This window comes from Equus quagga, chromosome 9, assembly GCF_021613505.1.
Source record: "Equus quagga isolate Etosha38 chromosome 9, UCLA_HA_Equagga_1.0, whole genome shotgun sequence".
Classification (NCBI taxonomy): domain Eukaryota; kingdom Metazoa; phylum Chordata; class Mammalia; order Perissodactyla; family Equidae; genus Equus; species Equus quagga.
In genome coordinates this window covers 120,763,525-120,781,067 of record NC_060275.1, presented here as the reverse complement: position 1 = coordinate 120,781,067, position 17,543 = coordinate 120,763,525, and the positions used below count along the sequence as shown (strand labels likewise).

General features: G+C 44.1%; 1 protein-coding gene across 3 annotated transcripts in view; it reads left to right on the top strand.

The window, feature by feature from the left end:
• The window catches only part of CEP72 (centrosomal protein 72), a 46,484-nt gene that overhangs the window by 5,802 nt on the left and 23,139 nt on the right, over positions 1-17,543 (top strand). For all 3 annotated transcript variants that reach the window (XM_046670842.1, XM_046670840.1, XM_046670841.1), the window contains exons 2-4: positions 5,150-5,277; positions 6,464-6,656; positions 9,928-10,036. In XM_046670842.1, coding sequence (XP_046526798.1) covers positions 5,218-5,277; positions 6,464-6,656; positions 9,928-10,036 — 362 coding nt within the window. In that variant the 5' untranslated portion in view covers positions 5,150-5,217. The remainder of the gene's footprint in view (positions 1-5,149; positions 5,278-6,463; positions 6,657-9,927; positions 10,037-17,543) is intronic.

Here is a 17,543-nt window from a genome sequence, read left to right as displayed (position 1 = left end):
GGACCGGGCCGTTGTGGGGTGGGGAGGGGGCGGGCCGTTGGGAGGCTGTGGGGAGGGGCCGGGCCGTTGTGGGGTGAGGAGGGGTGGGGAGGGGTGGGGAGGGGTGGGGGGGGGTGGGGAGGGGTGGGGGGGAGAGGGGGAGGGGAGGGTATGGGGCCTGGAAGGGGAGGGAGTGGGCCGCAGAGCAGGGGAGGGGCGGGGAGACCGCCCGCCCGCCCTCCGCAGCCCCCGCGGCCCGGGCTGCTGAGCGGTTGCTGCCGCGCTCGGCCCTAATTGGGAGGATGGCGAAGGTGGGCCGCTTGGCCGCTGTTTTGCGGCTGAGCTGACGTCTGTGCGGTCGTGTGTCTGGTGTGCGGGCCGCGGGCAGGTCCGCGCCCACAGCCCCGGGTCCTGGGGCGGCCTCGTCCTGGAGGCCGGCGCTCGCCTTGGCGGGGCGAGCCTTCCCTGGGTTCCTGGCCTGGGTCCGCCGTCCGCGGAGGACTTCCGGATCTTGCTCGGAGGGCTTGGTTGCTGCGGTTGTCTCTGTCCCGTTTTGCCTGGTTGGCGTCAGGCTGGTGCTGGGCTCGTAAGATGGGTTGGGAAGTGTGGCCTCCTCCTCTTTGTCTACAAGAGGTTGTGTAGAACTGGTGCTAATTATTGTTTGATGGAATTTTCCGGTGAAACCGTGTGGTCCTGGAGACTTCTGTATGTGAAGCTTTTAAACTAAAAACTCAGCTTCTGTAGTAGCTATGGAACTATTCCTGTCATGTTTCATCTTGGGGGAGTTGTGGTTGTGTGGGGTTCTGTGACGTTGATTGATTTCAGCTAAGTTGTTGAAGTTGTGTGTACAGAGCTGCTCGTGGTATTCCTTTATTGGCCTGTGAGTGTGTGGGGTCTGTAGTGATACCCTTCTTCCATGCCTGCTGTTGGCCATTTTTGTCTTCTCTCTCTTTTTAGTGTTGCTCGAGGTCTATGAATTTTATTAATCTTTTCAGAGGGCCAGTTTTTGGTTTGATAGGTTTTCCTCTATTGTTTTTATGCTTCATTTTTCATTGATTCTGTCCTTTATTATTTCCTTCCTTCTGCTTACTTAGCATTTATTTTACTCTTTGTTTTCTAGATTCCTGAGGTAAAGATTTAGATCATTGATTTGAGACTTAAATTTTCTGATATAAATATTTTAGTGCTACGAATTTCCCTCTAAGCACAGCTTTAGCTGCAGCCACAAGTTTTGTTGTTGTGTTTTCATTTTCATTCAGTTCAATGTATTTCTTTTATTTCCCTTGAGATTCCTCTTTGACCTATGGATTGTTTAGGAGTGTGTTTTTTTCATTTTCATGTGTTTGGAGATTTTCCTTGTTTTTTTCTCTTTCTTTTATCAATTCTAGGGTGATTTCATTATGGTCAGAGAACATAATCTGTATGATTTTAGTTTTTAAAATTTGTTGAGGTTTCTTTTATGGCTCATGATCGGGTCTATATTGGTGAATGTCCCAAATGCACGTGAAGAGAAGGTGCACTCTGTTGTTGAGTGGAATTATGTAATTGTCAGTTAGATCCTATTGGCTGGTGATGTCGTTCCATTCTACTGTATCCTTGCTGATTTTCTGTCTAGTGATTCTGTTAGTTACTGGGAGAGGGGTATTGAACACGTGACTCTAATTGTGGATTTGTTTGTTTCTCTTTTCACTTCGTGTGTTTTGAAGGTGTGCTGTTTGGTGCATACTTATTTAGGATTTTTATGTCCTTTTGTTGGGGTGATCCTTGTAGCATGTGTAGTGTTCGTTTTTGTCCCTGATAATTGTCTTTCTTGAGCTGTCCGCTTTATCTGATGTTAGTGTCACCCCTCCAGCTTTCTTTTGGCTGGTGTTTGCAGAGCATATCTTTTCCCATCGGTTCACTGTTTAATCTTTTAACCCACCTGTATCATGTGTGACGTGAGTTTCTTGTAGACGGTGTGTGGTTGTCCATTATTTTTATCCACCCTGCCAATCTTTCTCTTTTATAGTGTATTTAGACCATTTACATTTAATGTAATTATTGATACAGTAGATATGTGCTATTTTATCATTTGTTTTCTATTTGTTCCCTTTGTTATTTCTCCTTTTGTTTCCTTTTTCCTGGCTTCCTGTGGTTTACTTGAGTATTTTTTAGTGTTTCATTTTGATTTGTTTATTGTATTTATGAGCATATGTCTGTATGGGTTTTCCAGTGGTTGCTCTACAAATCGTGGTGTATTTATATAATGTAGCACAGTCTACTTATGTGGATGTTTTCCTCCTTCAGGTAAAGTAGAGGTTTCATTATCCTCCCCCTTCATAATTTAGTTGTTTGAGATGTCTCCTCTGCATACCTTGAGAACTACATGAATGATAGGATTTTCAGAGTCCTCTAACATTTTAAATAACTCAAGAGGAAACATATTTACCCACATGTTTACCTGTTCTGTTATTCTCCACTCATTCCAGATGTTCCTGGTTTCCTTCTTTTATTTTTTCTTTTATGGTTGAAAAGCTTTCTTTAGCAGTTATCTTAAGGCAGGTGTTGCTGGTGACATATTGTCTTAGTGTTTCTTCATTTGAGAATACAGATGGTCCCTGACTTACGATAGTTCAACTTACAGATTTTCAGTTTATGAAAGTGTGAAGGCAATACTCATTCACTAGAAATGGTACTTCGAATGTTGAATTGTGATCTTTTCCCAGGCCGGTGCTGTGTGGGATGGCCCCCGCTCGTGATGCTGGCAGCAGTGAGCTGCAGCTCCCATCAGCCACGCGTCATGAGGGTAAACAGCCGATACACCTACAGCCATTCTGTACCCATACAACTATTTTGTTGTTCACTTTCAGTAGAGTATTCAATAAATTACATGAGGTGTTCAGCACTGTGTTATAGAATAGGCTTGGTGTTAGATGATTCTGACCACCTGTAGCCGAGTGTGAGTGTCGTGAGCGTGCTTAAAGTAGGCGAGGCTAAGCTATGATGTTTGCTAGTTTAGGTCTGTTACATACACTTCTGGCTTTGCTATTTTCAACCTGCGATGGGTTAATTGGGCTGGAACCACATCATAAGTTGAGGAAGGTCTGTGTCTTTATTTTGCTTTCAGTCTTGAAGGATGTTTTCGGTAGATATAGACTTCTGGGTTGAAATTTCTTTTCTTAAATCACTTGATGTCTGCGACACTACTTCCTTCAGGCCTCTGTGTCTTCTCAAGAGTAATCCTCTGCCATGTGAGTCGTTTTTCCCTGTGGGTAATGCCTTTTCTCCCTGGTTGCTTTCAAGATTCTCTCATTGTCTTTAGTTTTCAGTAGTTGCAGTCTTATGTTTGGGCATGGCATTTTTTACTTTTATTCTGTTTAGGGATTTCTCAACTTCTTGAATGTCTTTTGCCAAAATTATGTCTTTTGCCAGATTTGGGATGCTGTCAGCCAGTGTTTCTTTAATTTTTAAGATTTTTTGTTTTTAGCCATTCTGTCTTTCTCTTCTTGGAACTGTGATTGGAACTCCACCGGGACCCCAATGATGTGAATGTTAGATCTCCTTTTCTTCTTCCACAGGTCCCTGGGGCACTGTTCATTTCTTTTTAACTCTGTTTTCTCTCTCTTGGTCAGATAAGATAATTTTGATCAGTCTCTCTTTACGTTAATTCTTTTTAAAATTTTTCCCTGTGTCATTTCCATTCTGTTATTGAGCTGCTCCTGAGATTTGTTTTTTGTTTCAGTTATTGTATTTTTCATTTCTTAAATTTCTGCTTGTTTCTTTTTTATATCTTCTGTTTCTTTGCCAAGACTTCCTATTTATTCATTTGTTTCAAGAGTGTTTATAACTGCTCATTGAAGTATTTTTATAACTGTTGCTTTAAAATTCTTGTTAGATAATTCTGACTTCTGTCATCTCAGTGTTGGTATCTGTTGATTTTTTTTCCTCATTCAAATGAAGTTTTCCTAGTTCTTGGTTATTTTTTATTGTATTGTGGACGTTTTGGGTATTGTAGGACTCTGTTTCCTATTTAAATCTCATTGCTTATCACTGGCACTCACGGGGTGCTGCTTTGCTGCTGAGGTGGTTGCTGGGCTCCTGTCACACACATAGCCACTGCAGACCTCTGTGGGCCGGGAGGGGAAGGGCAGCACCTCGTGACAGCCAGGCCAGTACCCTGTGAGTAGTCAGGGTCCACTCACAGGGTCCTGGTGCTGGCCACTGCACAATGCAGGTGTACGAAGTGTGCTTTTTCCTTGGTGTTGGGCTGGAGTGGGGCCACTGTTGCTCTGTTCTGCAAGACTCCCCTCCTGGTCCTTGGACCATGGGCAGCAGGTTTACCCTTATTTTCTGGTCAGTGTCCGTTGCTGTTTCTGGGTTGCCAGCTTCTTTTGCCCTCAGATTGGGATGTATAGGAGACGAAACAAACAGAAAACCCCAAAGCCAACCCAGGGCACTCACGGCCTAGCTGTTTTCTCAAGGTCCCTAGGCAGTTGGCCTTCTGTTCCTCGCCCTTCAGAGTCGTCTGGTGCTGGTTTCCTTTATTGTTGTGCAGGGCTTTTAGGTACAGTAAGTGGGGAGGAGTAGGGTGAAATGTGTCTACTCTGTCTTGTCTGGAACTGAAAGCCCGATTTTAAATTTAATCAAGACGTGTCTTAAAACATAAATATTCCTGGGAAAGTGTTGGTGTGTCCAGGCCCAGCCTGTCTTTGGATGGCAGAAACCCGCTTTTGTGGTGACGCTTATTTGTGGCTGCTTACTGGGTGCCCTGCAGAGGCACATGGCGCACAGGCACGTGGTCAGCTCTCACGTGTAATGGCGTGGAGCGGTCGGTTGCTAACTCGCAGGTTTCGTGTTGTGATCCCTGCATGGAGGCTGCTTAGATGCTGGGGATGAGCAGCCAGGAGTGGACGTGGACGCCCAGTTAGGAGGGTATTTCTGGTGAGAGAGAGTTTTGGAGGGAGAAGCAGTGGGAGTGGGGCCAGGGCGTGGGCTTGGAGAAATTTTGAAGGTAAACATAAGCTAAAACTTTAAATGCAATTCTTGTTCTTTAATATTGATGTTCAAACTTTGAGTGAGTTGCATTATTTTTGTGGCTTTTTCAGATTGTGAGTTTATATCTTGCTTTTATCAGAATAATTTATTTTGAATAAAACCAAAGGTTAAAAATCTCATAATTTTCTATTCTTAGCTGAACTTCGATCATTATCTATTCCTGGGACTTACCAAGAAAAGATTACTCACCTAGGAAATTCTTTGATGAGTTTAACAGGTCTAAAATCTTTAGATCTGTCACGCAACTCGCTGGTTAGTCTAGAGGTAAGTTTTAGATTTGTTTCTTAAAAGAAAATTTATTGCTATCCACAGCAGTGGAAAGTAGATTTATAGTAAAAAATGCAATCTGTTTTATAACTATGCTTATAATAATTGTAAACAGTACATGTAACAATGATTATAAGTGTGGTGGTATTTTTCTTGTGTTTACTGTAAGCTGGATTTCTTACACATCACTTTGCATCTTTAAATTACTTTGACAACCAAAAGTCATAGCTCTCTGATGAAGATGGTTGTATCTTCAAAGGCAATAAAACAAGGCCAAAATGACTAACATGTGCATGGCCATTGCTCTGCGTCCCTCTTGTCAGCTGTGTTTCCTCTCCCACTTTCTGTACTTGAATCTGTTTGCGGCCTGACTCTTGGTGGCCTCAGCTCTTGCATGGCGGCACCCGAGGACGGTGCCCATCACTCTCCAGACCTCTGTCAGCTGTGTTTCCTCTCCCACTTTCTGTACTCGAGTCTGTTTGCAGCCTGACTCTTGGTGGCCTTGGGCCCTTGTGTGGCAGCACCTGAGTGTGGTGCTCGCTGCAGTGTGCTTGATGTGCAGGTGCTCGCTCCTAGTGAGTGACTGGGACATGACTCAGGTGATGGCAGGTGGGAAGGTTGTGTAAACACTGCTCATGGCTTGATATAGAGAGGGGCTTCTTACCTTGAAAGAGAGGCTGGGCTTCACTGCCCTGTAACATGATGCTCCCAGTATCCCTGACGTGGGGGTTAGGGGTCTGCTCAGAGTCCCTTTTGAGTTTCAGTCCAGGCTGTTTTCGGGGCTGACTCATCTCTCAACCTCCTCAAGACTCAATTTTCAAATCTGTAAAATGGCAGCAATAATAGTTCTTGCCCTATAGGGTGTGTGCAGATTGAATGAAATTGTGTCAGTCCCTTAGCTTGGCGCATGACGAGAACTCAGTAGCCATCAGCGGTCCTCAGTACTTTTACGACTGTTGGAAACATGGCGTTTCAAACTTCCCTGCACAGTCACTTCACCATGTGTGAAGACAGAGAACCTCCTCTGTAGAACCCGTTTTATCTGCACGCTGTTCCTGATAACGGCACCTGTTCGTTGCAAGTGCGTGTGTTAATTTGGGTGGTCGGTTCCTGTTGATGCCCCATTTTACTGTGTGTTTATTTCTGACAGTGTGAACTAATGGGCGTTTTGTCCTCTGCACAGGGCATTGAGTACCTCACTGCGCTGGAGAGCCTCAGTCTCTACTACAACTGCGTCTCCTCGCTAGCTGAAGTGTTCCGGCTTCACTGCTTGCCTGAACTCTTGGATGTGGACTTCCGGCTGAACCCTGTGGTGAAGAATGAGTCTGATTACCGCCTCTTTGTTGTGCACATGCTCCCGAAGCTCAGGCAACTGGGTAGGCGCCTTGGCCGTGCTCGCTTAGTGGAGCCGTAAGGGTGTTTGTGCTCCCAGAGCAGTCATGCTGTTGGTTTCTCTGAAAAGGGAAGTTGATTTTCTACTCTGATGGTGTGAGACGCTGTGTCTCGCAGGATGGGTCTTGTAGGGGAACTGCCTGGGAAGGTGGCATGGATCCCTGTGGGCACAGATAACTGCCAGGGAGGCCAGGAGCAAGGTGTGGGCCACGCTGCTTGGTCACTTTCTGGCTCTCCACTTTCTAGCTGTTGACTTGGGTGCATTCCTGAACTTCTGGTGCGCTGTTTCCTTCCAAGGTCTCCTGGGCGTCACCTCAGGCTCAGGTAGACAGCTGGACTCTACCTAGTTTCGCATCCACCTGGAAGGATATAGGATGAAAAGTTCATTGTGCCTCACCCTCTTCCAGGTGACAGGAGGGAGACAGGTTCTGTGGGTGGGTGCAGCCACCAGCTTGGCTTAGTAGTCTGTGTCCCTAAAAGAAATGAATTTCTGACAGGCTCGCAGGCAGAGCTTCAAGGCTGCGCACTGGACATGCCCAGGTGGGAGGGTTGCACTTGAGGAAGCCACAGTGGCACCTTCCCACCTGCTTCACTGACTACCAGGAGTTGTTTTTGCCATGAGCATGTGGCTAGTGGCACTGCCAGTGCTCCCCTGTGTTTTGCTTCCAGGGGAGGGAGCTGGAGCTTAGGCCCGAGGGCAGGCTGACTGTGGAGTGAGGAGAAGGAGAGGGCTTGGGCTCTCATACCCTCTCTCCTCCTGTTGAGGGGGTGATGAGAGCCGAGGAGTGGTGGTGCAGGACTGTCTGGTTGAAAGATAGTGGTCCTTCTGTGTCTCTGGCGATCCCTGTGTGTCCTCAATCCTGAGGGCCCGTTCGCTGCCTGGCAAGGCGAGGGGGCAGTCAGGGGTGTCTCCGTCTCTTGGGCGCTAGCCTAACAAAACCAGAGTGAGTCCCAGATCGTGGCAGCGCTTATCACCAGCGTCCGTGTGGTACAAGCTGACCTGTGAGCAAAGCACAGCCACTGTCCTCTCGGGATCTACAGAAACCTCATGTTCTGCGTCTCAGCTGCCAGCAGATTCTCACATGAACACCTCAGCCGTGTGTGTGTGTTGGCTTCCCTCCTGGTGCCCCTGCGCCGGTGGGCCGTGGCTCTGGGCAGCCTGGCTGCTCTGCTGGGCCACACCAGTGGGCCTGGGCACGGGCGTGGGCTGTGAGTATTATGACTGACCCCCAAAAGCACTCTTTAGTTTCAAACCTACTTAGAATTTTCATGTTTAATTTTAAATTTTAGATATTTGGCATGAATAAATGCCTGTGTTCCAACTTATTTTTGACTGTTAAACAGTTGACTTTGGTTCTTTTTTGGAGGCATTTCAGTCCTTATGGGGAATTTTTGCAGTCATCAGTCTTAAATCATTACTTTCCCTTTGTCATAAAAGTTTTAGATTCAGAATCTTATAGTGCTTGTATAGAGAAGGGATATGAGAGTCTTTCCACATGTGAAAGGTATTTTCAGACATGCAAAAGGAACGTACTCGAAAATCAAGGTCATTGCAGGAGTCATGGAACTCTCCGAAGGGCCTCCCAGCAGGGTGCCCAGCCAGCTTGGAGCTCAGCCCTGGGTTCCAGTGAGTAACTGGAAGGCCCTGGAGGATTGTGGAGGAGGACAGTGAGGAGGTGTTGGGGTTGGCCTGGGAAGGGCTGTGGGGTGGAAGCAGGGTCAGGGAACAAAGGGGGCACCCCATATGGGTCTAGGGGTTGTGCGGTCTGGGAGAATGTTGCAAAGTCAGGAGAAGGCTTAGTTTTGGGGAGTATGTGAGTTTGCATTTGATTTTAGCCATGTTGAGTTTGAATTTATAGTGGAACAGTGAAGAGAAATGTTTTTAGAGTAGGGATTTAGAACTGACTCAAAAGGAAGTCACGGCCCAGTGAATAGACTTGTGTGGTGTTACACAAAGGAGTGTCCAGGCTGTGAGAGCAGCTGCTGTGTTTGGGGGAAGTGGGAACAACAGAGGTCAGGAGATCCCAGACGGTGTAAGATGGCCCAGGGTCACCGAGCAGACGACAGAGCAGGATTAGAAGGTGGTTGTGTCTCAAGGAGGAGCTCCTGGGGGTGTCCCACATGCAGAGGCACTTCTCTGTCTGTATGATTTTCACAACTGCTTTGTTTTTCTGCTTTGAAAGTGTTTATTGTTGCTATTCCTCTTTTACTCATTTCTTATTGTAATATAGTCTTGCGCCCTATAACAATGTCACATCAACGATGGACCGCGTAGACGATAGTAGTCCCATAAGATTAGTACCATACAGCCTGGGCTATAGTAGGCTGTACCGTCTAGGTTTGTGTGAGTCACTCTGTGATGTTCGCACAACGGTGAAATTGCCTAACCACGTGTTTCTCAGAACGTGTCCCCATTGTTAAGTGACGCATGAGTGCATGTACTTTTTGGGGTGTGCCATAGGTTGAATACTCTTTTTGGAGGCAGCTTCAGAAGTTAACCACCATTTATAACAGTAATTCTGTGGTAAAATGTGTTGCAAGTTCCAGTGCACTGACTTCTAGCGTTGGGGAATCATCCCACTTCAGGCATTTACTGGGGAAGGAGCAGGAGTTGTTGAGGCCGTCCGAGGCCCAGGGCTCACATATGGGGACAGTGTAAGCTTCTCGTCTGTGTTCCTGAAGATCTGAGGATGCACACCCCAGGCATAAACACACAGCTGGGACATCCTCTGTCTTTCACATGTCCAGGATTCTCATCTGTGGAGACTCCTCAGATGTGCTCTGTGTGGTTTGAGAACCTCATCCAGCACCCAGTGTGTGCGCTAAAAGAAAGGAGATGAGAAGGATGTGCTTGTGTGTGAACTCGCGTGTGTGTTTCTTCTTCTGCGGCAGCAGCCTGCCTCCAGAGCAGTGTCAGGGGGTGAGCTTTGTACGAGCAGGCCGGCCCTCTTAGAACCGTCGCTCAGCATCTCTGGGAGACCATGTGGAGCCACCAGAGCCCGGCATTCCTTTACTGGGTCTCCCTAGTGCTTCTGGGGAGATGCTGTGGCAGTGTCAGCCCCAAGGGGTGGAAGCTCCTAGAACAAGCAATGTCAGTCCTGTTCATGTGCAGTGTGCAGCAGGGCAGGTGACGGGGGCGCCCTTGCTGCCTCCCAAGGGGAAGGTGTGTGCTCCAGGGATGCTGGAAGGTGCACCTGCGGGATTGGGTGTAGGGGCCTGTTGCTTGCTCGTTCCTCTGTGGCATTTTCTCCCTAGACGATCGCCCTGTGCGAGAGAGCGAGCGGAAAGCATCCTGGCTGCATTTTGCTTCGGAGGAGTCACTCAGCTCAAAGCAGAGCTTCCTAGATGTTTCCAGCATCGGAAGGTATGAGCAAAAGTGCTGTCTGAACTTTGAGAGAGGTTGTTCAGACTTGCCTGTTGATAGAATGCTTGACTAAAGGATGTAAACTACTTTGGGTGCTGATGGCCACCTAAAGGGCACACACACAAGAGAAGAGGGAGGGACAGGCACCGACGCCACCTGGGGCTCAAGGAGGTGGTGGCACTGAGTTTCTCTCTTCCTGGTGTCCACATCTTCTGCAAGCTATTTTTAATATTTAAGATGTTTATTACAGTAATACATGTAAAATCAAATAGCACAAGGATTTGTGATGAGAAACAGCAGTCCCTTGTCCCACTCCTTGGCCCACTGCTCAGTGGCAGCCACCTCTGTGATTCTCCCTGCTTCCAGCTTCTGACGGAGCTGCTATCTCATCTCCCAATGGTACAACCACAGTGCCGTTTGTGGGTGTGATCTGACTGCTGCCATGGCCCTTCTTTCCCCTCCCCGTGGTGACAGCTCGGGGGATATGCTCCTCCTGCAGTCTCCTCCCAGTGCCCTGTGGCCAGTGCTCCTGGCTCGGCTCTGGTTGGGCCGTGGGAGCATGTGCCTGCCTGTGCACCACTTCCACGCCACCTCCTGTCCTCCTGTCTCCTGCCATCTGCGTCTTTAAGTTTAAGCTTAGGTTGTCAGGGTTGATGGCATTTAAATGTGTTCTGAAACCATAAAGAGTCTTTGTGCTGTGTGTATGGGTTGATTATAAAGGGCAAAAGTCAATAAACTGTGTTTACATTGCTTGTAATGTGCTACAATTATGTACTCTTCTTGTACACTATTTTGTTTTGTCTGAAGCTTTAAATAGTTATCTTTTTCTCGCATTATATGCCTTAACTCATCTGTAAATTCCTCTAATGTAGGAGTTGGCCAACTTTTTTTTTTAAAGGGCTGGAGAGGCAATATTTTTAGCTCTGTAGGCCATATGATCTCTGCTCAATTTATGAACTGTATCTGTGTAGCCATAGGCAATACCTAAACGAATGACTGTGTTCCAGTAAAACTTCATAAAAATAAGCAGTGGGCCAGACTTGACCTATGGACCATACTTGCCAACTTCTGCTCTAATGTCTCAAGATCAGTTCTAAATCCTTGGGCTCTCCTATTTCCTCAGATGCCTCCCCTGGAGCCCCCGCCCCCTTACTTCCCCATTTCGGACCACACTAATTGCTGTGTAGACAGCTGCACCTGCTACCATGTGCAATGTTCTGAAAGTTTTCTTGCCCCCCAAAATTCATATGTTGAAATTGTAACCCCCGATGTGATGGTGTTAGGAGATAGGGCCTTTGGAAGGTGATGAGATCATGAAGGTAGAGCCCTCATGAGTGGGGTTGGTGCTCTTATAAAAGAGGCCCCACAGAGCTTCCCAGCCCCTTTCTTTATATGAGGTCATGCGTCGATGGTGCCAGTCCTCTGACTTTGTTCTTCTCTTTCGGTATTGAGTTGCCAATATTAGGTCTTCTGTCTCTCCATATAAACTTTAGAGTCAATTTGACAGTATCCACAAAATACCTTACTGGGATTTTGGTTGGGATTGCTTTGCACCTACACATTGTATTGGGAGGAACTGATATCTTGACACTATTGAATCTTCCTGTATATGAACATGGACCATCTCCCCATTCGTTTAGTTCTTTGATTTCATTTATCAGAGGTTTGTAGTTTTCCTCATATAGGTCTTGTATGTGTTTTTTTAGATTTATACCTTACTATGTCATTTTTTGATGCTCATGTAAATGTTACTGTTTTTTAATTTCAAATTTAATTGAGATTTTAATTTCAAATTACTCATTGCTGGTATATAAGAAAGCATTTGACTTTTGTCTACTCACCTTGTGTATTAGTTTCCTAGGGCTGATGGAGGAAAGTACCACAAACTGGGCAGCTTAACGTAACAGAAATGTCTCACAGTTCTTAAGGTTGGAAGTCTGAAGTCAAGGTGTCGACAGGGTTGGGTTGTTTCTTCTGGAGGCCTTGAGGGAGAATCCATTCCATGACTCCTCGCTGCTTGTAGTTTGCTGGCAGTCTTTGGTGTTCCTTGCCTTGTAGATGCCTCCTTTTAATCTTCTATCTTCATGTGGCTATCTTCTCTCTGTGTCTTTTTTTTTTTTTTAAAGATTTTATTTTTTTCCTTTGTCTCCCCAAAGCCCCCCAGTACATAGTTGTATATTCTTCATTGTGGGTCCTTCTAGTTGTGGCATGTTGGACGCCGCCTCAGCGTGATTTGATGAGCAGTGCCATGTCCGCGCCCAGGATTCGAACCAATGAAACACTGGGCCGCCTGCAGCGGAGCGCACGAACTTAACCACTGGGCCACGGGGCCAGCCCCTCTCTGTGTCTTTTCACAGAATCTTCCCTTTATGCATGTGTATTTCTGTCTCCAATTTCCCATTTTTATAAGATACCAGTCATAGTAGATTAGGGCCCACCAGAATGTCCTCATGTTGACTTGATTACCTCTGTAAAGACCGTTTTTCCAGAGCCAGCCCTGATGGCCTAGTGGTTAAAGTTTGGCACGCTCTGCTTCAGCGGCCCAGGTTCAGTTCCCAGGCATGGAACCACACCACTCATCTGTCAGTAGCTGTGCTGTGGCGATGGCTCACATAAAAGAACTAGAAGGATTCACAACTACAATATACAACTATGTACTGTGGCTTTGGGGAGGAAAAAAACAAGAGAGGGAGATTGGCAACAGATGTTAGCTCAGAGCAAATCTTTCCCAGCAAGAAAAAAAAAAGACCCTATTTCCAAATAAGGGCACATTCAGCGGTCCCAGGCATTGGGGGACACAGTGTGACCCATAACACCTTGTATTTTGCAACCTTGCCATAATCACTTCTTAGCTCCTGGAGTTTTGTTTTTTCTTCCCAGTTGATTCTTTGGGATTTTCTACGTAGAGGATCATGTCATCTGTGAACAAGGACAGTTTTATTTATTCCTTCCCAATCTGTATACCTTTTATTTCTTTTCTTGTCTTATTGCATTTGCTGAGACTTGCAGTATGATGTTGAAAAGCAGTGGTGAGAGTGGACGTCTTTGCCTTGTTCCTGATTTTAGCAGGAAAGCTTCACGTTTCTCACCACCAAGAGTGAGGTTAGCTGTAGGTTTTTGTAGGTGTTCTTTATCAAGTTGAGGAAGTTTCCCTCTGTTCCTAGTTTACTGACCGTTTTTATCATGAATGGATGTTGGATTTTGCCAAATGGTTTTTCTGCATCTATTAATAGGATCATGTGATTTTTCTTTTCTTTTGTCTGTTGATGTGGTGGATTACATTAATTAATTTTCCAGTGTTGAGTCACCCTTGCATACCCTTGGAATAAATCCCACTTGGTCATGGTGTATAATTCTTTTTATACATTGTTGGATTCAAATTGCTAATATTTTGTTGAGGATTTTTGCATCTATGTTCATAAGAGATATTGGTCTATAGCTTTCTTGTATTGTTTTTGCTGCTTCTCGTATTAGGCTAATGCTGGCCTCATAGAATGAAAGTATTCCCTTTGCTTCTATCTTTTGTAAGAGATTAGAGAATTGATGTAATTTCTTCTTTAAATGTTTGGTAGAATTCACCAGTGAACCCATCTGGACCTGGTGTTTTGGAAGGCTATTAATTATTGATTCAATATCTTTAATAAATATGTCTAGTCAGATTATCCATTTCTCCTCAAGTGAGTTTTGGTAGATTGTGTCTTTCTAAGAACTGCTCCGTTACATCTAGATTATCAGACTTGTGGGCATAGAGTTGTTTATAGTGTTCCTTTATTAGTCTTTTAATGTCTGTGGGATCTGTAGTTGTACCCCTTTTTCATTTCTGATGTTCATAATTTCTCTCTTCTTTTCTTAATTAACCCAACATAGAGATTTTTTGATTTTATTTATCTTTGTAATAAACTGGTTTTTGGATTTGTTGGTTTTTCTCTATTGATTTCCTGTTTTCAATTTCATTGATTTCTGCTCTAATTTTTTTCTTTTTTAGGATTTTATTTTTTCTTTTTCTCTCCAAAACCCCCCAGTACATAGTTGTATATTTTTAGTTGTGGGTCCTTCCAGTTGTGGCACGTGGGATGCTGCCTCAGCATGGCCTAGATGAGCAGTGCCATGTCCGTGCCCAGGCTTCGAACTGGCAAAACCCTGGGCTGCTGAAACAGAGCGTGTGAACTTAACCATTCGGCCATGGGGCTGGCTCTCATTATTTCTGCTCTAATTTTTGTTAGGTTTTTTCTTCTGCTTACTTTGGATTTTATTTGCTCTTCTTTTTCTAGTTTCCTAAGGTGGAAGCTTAGATTATTACTTTTTAGATCTTACTGTTTTCCTAACACATGCATTCAATGCTGTAAATTTCCCTCTAAGCATTGATTCCACCGCATCCCACAAATTTTGGTAAGATGTATTTTCTTTTTCATATAGTTCAAAATGTTTTTTAATTTCTCATAAGATTTCTTTTTTGACACATGTTATTTAGAAATATGTTTTTTAATCCCCAAGTATTTTGGGATTTTCCAGTTATCCTTCTGTTATTGATTACTGGTTTAATTCCGTTGTGGTCTGAGAGCAGACATTGTGTGATTTCTCTTCTTTTAAATTTGTAAAGGTGTGTTTTATGACTCAGGACATGCCCTGTCTTGGTGAAGGTTCCATGTGAGCCTGAGAAGAATGTGTAATCTGCAGTCATTGGATGACGTGGTCTGTAGTTGTCACCACATCCAATTCATTGATGGTGTTGTTGAGTTCACTGTGTCCTTACTGGTTTTCTGCCTGCTGGATTGGTCTCTTTCTATTAGAGGGGTGTTGAAATCTCTCCCTGTAATAGTGGATGCGTCTGTCACTCCTGTAGTTCTATCAGTTTTTTGCCTCACGTATTTTGATGCTCTGTTGTTAGGTGCATATGCATTAAGGATTGTAGTGTCTTTTGGAGAATTGACCCCTTATCATTATGTAATGCCTCTCTTTATTCCTGATAACCTTCCTTGCTTTGGAGTCAGCTCTGTCTGAAATTAATATGACTACTCCAGCTTTCTTTTGATTAGTGTCAGCCTGGTATATTTATCTCTATTTCTTTACTGTTAATCTATGTGTCTTTATATGTGCGTTTCTTGTAGACACCATGTAGTTGGGTCTTGTTTTTTGATCCACTCTGACAATCTATGTCTTTTAGTTGGTGTATTTAGATCATTGATATTTAAAGTGATTACTGATATGGTTGGATTAATATTTACAATATTTGTTACTGTTTTCTACTCATTGCCCTTGTTCTGTGTTCCTATTCTTGTCTTCTGCTCTTTTTCTTCCCTTTGTAGTTTTAAATGAGCATTTTGTAAGACTCCATTTTCTCTCCTTTCTTAGCATATAGTTATATTTTTTCTTTTTTAAGTGGTTGCTCTAGAGTACGCAGTGTACATTTACACCCAATCCAGGTCCACTTTCAAATACCACTATACCGATTCACACACAGTGCAAATACCTTACAGTGACAAAATATTCATAATTCCTCTCTCCTGTCCCTTATATCATTGCTGTCGTTTATTTCATTTAAATAAAGCTATAATCATGCATGTAAAACATGAGCATACATAGTTGAATACATTGTTGTTATTATTTTAAACAAACTTTTATGTTAGATCAACTATGAATAAGAAAAAAGTTTTTATTTTACCTTCTCTTATTCCTTTTCTAGTACTCTTCTTTTCTTTATGTAGACCCAAGGTTCTGACTTGTATCATTTTCCTTCTCTCTGAATAACTTCTTTTAACATTTCTTACAAGGCAGGTCTACTGGCCATAAATTCCCTCAATTTTTGTTTATCTAAGAAAGTCTTTATGTCTCCCTCACTGTTGAATGATAATTTTCAGGATGTCAAATTCTACGTTGATAGCTTTTTTTCTCTCGACACTTTAAATATTTCGCTCCACTCTCTCTTGCTTGCTTGGTTTCTGAGGAGAAGTCAGATTTCTTCCTCTGTAGGTAAGGCATTTTTTTTCCTCTGGCTTATTTCAAAATTTTTTCCTTTGTCTTTGATTTTCTCCAGTTTGAAGACAATGTTCCTTGATGTAATTTTTGGATGTTTGTCCTGCTGATGTTCTCACAGCTTCCTGCACCTGTGGTTTGGGATCTGATGTTAATTTGAGGAAATTTTCAGTCTTTGCTTCTTCAAATAGTTTTTTCTGTTCCTTTCTTTCTCTCTTCTGATATTCTCATTACGTGTATATTACACCTTTTGTAGTTGTCCCTTGATTCTTGGGTATTCTATTCTGGTTTTCTTTCTCTTTTTTCAGCCTTTTTTTCCTCCTTACTTTTCACTTTTTTTGGTTTCTATTGAGATAGCCTCAAACTCAGAGATTTCTTTCCTCAGCCATGGCCTGTCTACTAATGAGCCCATCAAAGGCATTCATTCTTCCTTTCTGTTAGTGTTTTTGAGTGCTAGGATTTCTTTTTGATTCCTTCTTAGAATTCCCATCTCTCTCCTTATGTTTCCCACTTGCTCTTGCATGGCCATCTGCTTTTTTTTTGTTTGTTTGAGGAAGATTAGTCCTGAGCTAACTGCTGCCAATCCTCTTTTCGCTCAGGAAGCCTGGCCCTGAGCTAACATCCCTGACCATCTTCCTCTACTTTATATGTGGGACGCCTACCACAGCATGGCATGCCAAGCAGTGCTATGTCCGCAGCTGGGATCCCAACTGGTGAACCCTAGGCCGCCAAAGTGGAACGTGCGCACTTAACCGTTGTGCCACCGGGCCGGCCCTGGCTGTTTGCTTTTTACACAGTAGCCCTTAGCGTATTAATCATAGTTGTTGTAAATCCTGGTGTGGTCGTTCCAGCATTTCTGCCATGTCTGAGTCTAGTTCTAATGCTTGATTTTCTTTTTCAAGATTGTTTTGGCTATATGGAATCTCGTGAGATTCCAGATGAATTTTAGGGTGGGTTTTTCTATTTCTGCAAGAAATGTCGTTGGGATTTTAATAGGGATTGCACTGATTCTGTAGATTGCTTTGGGTAGTACTGACATTTTTAACCATGTTAAGTCTCCCCATCTATGAACGTGGAATGCGTTTCCTTTTATTTATGTCTTCTCTAATTTCTTTTAGCAATGTTTAGTAGTTTACCTGTCCATGATAATCTCAAGACCGAATCATCACTGAGTTTAGAGTTCAAAGGACCTAATAGATCTTTATGGATCTGGTGCAACCTCATTATTATCCGCTGGTGACAGTAGAGATCCAAAAGAGCCAAAATGTGTCAGATGTCAGGTTCCTGTGGGTAGACCCGGAAGGAGAACCCAGGTCCCTTCCTGCAGGGATCTGGGACACTTGCAGTGCAGAAAATAAATCTCTTAGAGTATGATCAGGTGTCATAAAGTCAATATTTGTAGTGTGTGGGTTGAGTATTATTTTGAAAAGTGGTATTTTAAGCTGCCTTTGTTGGAAATGAGGTCTCCTTTGAGTGTGTTCATCCTCATGTGGAGGGTCATCCTTGGGAGGGATGTCATATTCTAAAGCACCTC